We start from the raw sequence: 6000 nt of genomic DNA, 5'->3' as shown, positions 1-6000 counted from the left end.
ACTTTAGCACATACCTAATAAGAAACTGTGTATTCCTCACAACCTACTTGCGCAAACTACACAAATATTCAAAAGAATTGTTTCTACATTGCTATACTAACTCCATTTTTGTTGCAACACATGAAAGATGACACGCCTGACGAAGAAATTACAAAAAGATGCATTATAGTTTCCTCCAATATTTTAGTGTGCAGAGCGAAATAAACAAACAGTTACATGCATATAAACAATCTCCGGAGTGTCTCTACGGGTTATACAAATTCTACGGGTTATACAAATTTAAGTGCAGAACTACATGCTTGCAGGAATTCGAAATAAATGATTTACATATGAGGCAACTACAACTTCAAATTAACATCCATGACTTAAAATGATATACATCATGTAGTTGCCTCATGTGTAAATCATTTATTTTGAATTCCTACATTATGGATTTACTTAGATCTGAGACCTCCCGGATGATAGGATGTCATGGCGTGAGCCAAACAAGCCATATTGATAAGTAGTGAACAAGTTCATAAAATTGATAGCAATTGCCAACATTACGATTATACTCACGTAACTGATCCTAAACCCTTTATACCACTGATTCCTTGAGCCATATTGAAAAGGTACAGTGACAGATATTAGCTGGTAAACTAAGTTCTAACTTTATGCTAGCAAGTTCAATCAACTCTTTGATTTTTAGCCATTTCATTGACATCCAGTTCAACTTCCAGCACTGATGAATCTCTTCTCATGCCAAAACGACTGCAATTAGTAACATAAATCTTAATTATGTAAATGTTTTCTTGTATAAACACTATGTTATAGATGGAATACTAATAATAAAACAGATCACCTGTTCTGTACAGGACCATGATCAACTGCAGTTCGCAGGGAGTAAATGACTCTGCCTACTATGTCTGTCATTGGAACAGGGCCAAACATTCGGCTGTCTCTGGCTTCCTGCAATAGAAATAGATGAATGCTATAATATTACCATTCTAAAACGGAGACTAAAAAATAGAAATACTGGACTCCCTGCCCCAGTCAATCTGATGCACAGTCCTAGATCTTATATAAGCAAGTTAGTCTAATATAGTAGACCACTACCATGACCAACAATTAGTCTCCTTGTAAACTTAAACTTAAAGATGATGCATACATGATTTTTTATCCGAATGTATGTTAACGAATTTAAACAAGTTCGGTGGTTCTAATAGATACTCCCTCGGTCCCAAATTAGTAGTCACTTTGACTTTCTACACGTATTTAAGATGCAAATAAAACATAGCTCAGCCACTTATTTTTTAAATTTTCTTTTTCTTAATATATTAAAATTAATTAAATTTCTAATCAGAAAAGGTAAATTTGAAAAATAATTTACAGCTCTATCTTTTCTATGTACCTTAAAATACGTGTAAAAAGTCAAAGTGACTACTGATTTGGGACATAAGGAGTATTTTTTTTTACAGAAAGTACTTATAAACATTAAAGATCACGTATATATTAAATTCCCAAAAAGGAAATGGACTTTTATAACCACAATTTACTATGGAGGCTTGTCTACATAGTATTCTATCCAATGGTGTTCTACTACAGTAACTTTTTAAGATTGTGAGTAAATCTTGTATGGAATGTATGCTGCATTAGGAAAACTATTAATGAAGTAGAACTTACATAGTGACACCCAAGAATGCTATTTTTTGCAAAACATGTGGAAATAAAGACATACCAATCAACTAATTACTTTCATTCAAGTCTTTGCCTACATTGCTTATCATAAGATCTTTAAACATGAAGTTAAGAGATACCTTGGGCTTTAAATTGTCATTGTCAGCCAACACCCAGCACTGGTCTTCTTCAAGAACAAAAGGCTCGTCCTTTTCATCTTTCGACACCATTTCATGGCCTTCAATAGCAGCTACTCTACGAACCAGACGATTCTCAGACTTTTCAGGGTCCCTCACAACTACAACATCTCCCACAAAAACATACCTGTCAAATATACAGTCAGGAAAGCTGAAGGTAGTGCTGCATGTGCCCATATGGTCAGATCAACCCACCAAAACCAGAATGTTATTTCCAGAAAGACAAATGAATTGAGGACTGTACATCAAATCAAATATATTAAAAGGTGTAGAAAGAGGGATGGATCAGAGTTGAAGAGTGCCTCCTTTTTACAAGTCAAAGAAATTTTTGGCTTGTCCTAAAACTACAGATACAAGCCTTTTTTTCACCAGTAAAAGTGCATTAAATTCCTTACATGTAATAACTTAATCAACATGTTTTGGTACTATCTTGTTAGCCATAACACCTTCTAGATTAATGTGTCAATACATGCAGCGTGGGACATGGGTGGCAACCTGCACCAAGGTTATGTCCCAGGTCTTCTTTAACACCAAGTTGTCACACACTATGCATAGATGTTGATACATATATGATACCACAACATAACAAACAACTCACATCAACCAAGAAAATATATCTCAGACCTGTATAAACTCCACAAAGCCTTAATTAAAGACAAGGGCCTGATCTTATACATTGGACCTCAAACCTTAGAGATTGAAGATAATGCGGAAGCAATAGATATATAAAATACATAGACATAAATATAGATGCTGCTTTTATATTTATGAAAACTTACGTTGGATCAGATATTGGCAGTTTTCGTACAAGAAGAGTTCCACCCTCCTCTGATATCGTTGGGGCCATCTCTTGACCATTGTTCCGATGCATATATGTTAACTTCCCATGGAAAAAGTTTTTCCATATGGCATCACCAACTTCAGTTTCTGTGATATGTCCTCCATTATATCCCTGAATGGAACTTATCATATTTATGCATAATATTGAATGATTACTGTACCTCAGCATCCACTATTTTTCCGTATATAACTGGCTATAGAGCATATACAAAGTTAACCCTTCACATGCATAACAAGAATGCTTATAACATGTCAATATGTCTAAATGCACCTAATGTCAACAGATCGACAACTTGCAAGTACTTAGTAGTGGTTATGCTTATGCATGCTCAAATAAAAGCTTTTCTCTGACTTTCAGTACAGGATGGGCTAAACACAAAAATGAGTTGTTCAGCACTTGGTCCAAAACATATGCAAACTTAACGGAATTCATATTCCATGCTCAAGATGGCACAAAATGTATCATTAACATCTATGCATGGAGGATGGTGGGAGAACATAATGCAAATGGAAGCCACATGGATGCCTTGGCAACCTCGGCGAAGGCCCAAGCTGTTAGTATGCTAGCTGCATAGCTGCATTGGGCTTGGTGTAAAAGCCTGACAGATAATGTTCTTTTTCTCTAAATCTGACTGTTTATGTTCTGTGAGCAACTTACAGCGCATTGGCTGCACAAATCATACAATTATGCCTTGAGTACTCCAAAGATTATTTTAACAAGCCTAGATATAGACTCTCTTGTAAGACTAACATCTTCACCTAAATTCTCAACCATTCAAACAACAAGCTAATTAGAACCTCAATCAACTGATATGAAGTTACAAAATCAATCAGCCATAAGTCAAAAACTAAAGCATGCAGGTCTGGACTGGAATAAGTTATTATTCAACGATGCCGTAGTTTTAAGTTTCCGGCCTCTGTTTTATGCATCTGAAGACTTCAAAGGACTCCACTATTTAGACTGAAGATAGCTTCAAATAGCTTCATTGTTACTGATGATACCACACACACACACACATATGTATGTATGTATATCATCCTAATAAACAAGGACCTTTAAAGCCTAGTGCTGACGATGTGAGTCAGACTATTACACATCCTTACATCATTTCTAAAAAGTTACATTTTAGCCTTATTATCTTACTTCACGACCTGTTTGGTTAATCCCCTTTTTCAATCATCTACGACTGGTATTAAGCAGACAATAATGTTTCCAAAATGCAGTTTGCCAATGACTGTATTATAATGTAGGCCATAATGTTTCCAAAATGCCGCGTATGATTGCCTGTTAAGACTTAAGTGTCATAGTATTGGAAAGTTATGTCATTAACATTGTAACAATGTATCTTAATATACAGGCACTATCATACCTAAAAGATTCTAGAATTGTTGGTAAATGAACATAGATAACCAAAGTGAGGAAACACCTCAATAAATACTCAAACCCTTACACAAAAGTTCAATCAATTTAGGCATGTGAATATGTGATGCAAGCAATTCCATCCCTAAAACAAATATATATTGACAGTGAGAATCTCATCAGTTCATACAAACTAAACAAAACCCATTATTCTCCTTGATGATAATATGAATATACACACCAATCTCCTTACAAAGATACAATCTTTACATAAACAAGAACAATTATGATGCACCCATTTGAAAAATATAAAACAAAGTGCGTATATATGTGTAGACGGGAAATAAGATTAATTAAAAAAAAAAAAAGGACCTTCCAGCTGAGAGCTACGGAGTACTCCATCCTATTAGCCAGGTAGCGTAACCATTTCAACCGAGAAACCATTCGAGAAGCCATTGCGAATCAGCTCTTTCTCCTCGTCGTCCAAACCAGAGGGAATAGTATATTTAAAAAATAATAAATTTAGAAAGGGCTATTTCGTCAAGTTGCTTAAATAGTATAAAGTGGTCGAATGATTATAAATATCAAATAATTACCTTAAAATAATACTCCCTCCGTCCCCCTGAGTAGTATACATTGAGGGACGGGAACGCGGCACGGACTTTAATGCTCCTATAAAGTATAGTTGTGTAATTTATTTTTAAATTTTTTTTTCTGAATTAAAATTTGGATGTTATATTTTTATTCAGAAAAAGAAAATCTCAAAAATAAGTTACGGAACTATATTTTATAAGAGCATTGAAATGCGTGTCGAACAGTTGAAAAGAAACGTATGCAATTAAATGGGACAGAGGGAGTATGAGTTTAAGCAATAAACATATTATTTATAGAATTTCACACATTATTTTTTATGATAATATATTTAGATTTTATCAAGTTTATTTATTATTTATTTTTATTATATATTTATTTTTATTATATATTTATTTTTTTATTTTAATTAAAAATAAATAATAAATAAATTTGATAAAATCTAAATATATTATCGTAAATAACGGAAGTCGTAATTTTTTACTTGATCATGATAACATTCACAAAAAATGTGTAAAACTGTATAAATAATATTTTTACTTTTTAAACTCGTATTTCAAAGTACTTATTTCAGATGGGAAAATAGATTTTTTTGTCACCGAACTTATTATGTTTTTAGAAACTTGCCACTCAACTAAATTTTTTTTTCTTTTAGTCACTGATGTTAGGTTCGGAATTTTTTTTGCCACTAAAGTTAGGTTCGGATTTGATTATTACCATTATATTAATTTTTTGTAGTATTATTAAAATATAATGATAATTTGTAATATTTTGATGATTTGATATATGTCTATCTTTATACATAGTACTTTTATGTACCCAAGATCGTTTATCTTCGGTGATAAGAGTTAAACACGCATTTTACGGTTTCAAAAAGTGTACTCTCATAAATTATTTTAGTTTTTCTTCCGAATTAAAATTTAGTGTTTGAATTATTATACGCAAAAAGAAAATCTCATAAATCATCGAAGAATAAGTTTTCCTCTCTATTTATATATCTTTATCTTGAAAATTATAAAAAGATAAAGTTATTAAAAATTATGAGGATAAATTTAAGAGAGATCTTAGGCTGAACTAGGTGATTGAAACTTTAATAGTGAAAGATGATGCATCGTATCACTCAATTAGATTTTATTTTATCATGGAGAGCATAAATTATTTGAAGTCATTGATTCCATACTGATGATTTCATGAATTTCTAGAATTCTAATTACGATTTTTCCTGATTTTAATATTATATCACCTCATTTTATGTTATTATTGCTATATACAAAGATATAAACATACATCATATTGTCAAAAAATTATATACTATCACTATGTGTTAATGATGCTACAAAAAATTATCACAATGCT

At 32.4% G+C, this 6000-nt stretch overlaps 1 protein-coding gene across 1 annotated transcript; it reads right to left on the bottom strand.

Moving 5' to 3' along the window:
• Nucleotides 1-495: 495 nt before the first annotated feature.
• On the bottom strand, nt 496-4583 carry LOC108220889 (mitochondrial ATP-independent inner membrane protease subunit 2). Its single transcript, XM_017394771.2, has 5 exons — nt 4426-4583; nt 2633-2805; nt 1797-1980; nt 842-948; nt 496-750 (listed from the first exon to the last, which is right to left on the bottom strand). Exons 1-5 carry the CDS (start codon nt 4507-4509, stop codon nt 666-668), a joined length of 633 nt encoding a protein of 210 aa, XP_017250260.1. The 5' UTR covers nt 4510-4583; the 3' UTR covers nt 496-665.
• Nucleotides 4584-6000: the final 1417 nt, after the last annotated feature.

This window comes from Daucus carota, chromosome 5 (assembly GCF_001625215.2).
Source record: "Daucus carota subsp. sativus chromosome 5, DH1 v3.0, whole genome shotgun sequence".
In the NCBI taxonomy this organism is placed as follows: Eukaryota; Viridiplantae; Streptophyta; class Magnoliopsida; order Apiales; family Apiaceae; genus Daucus; species Daucus carota.
The sequence above is the reverse complement of the archived record's forward strand: the minus strand, read 5'-3'. Positions and strand labels throughout refer to the sequence as shown.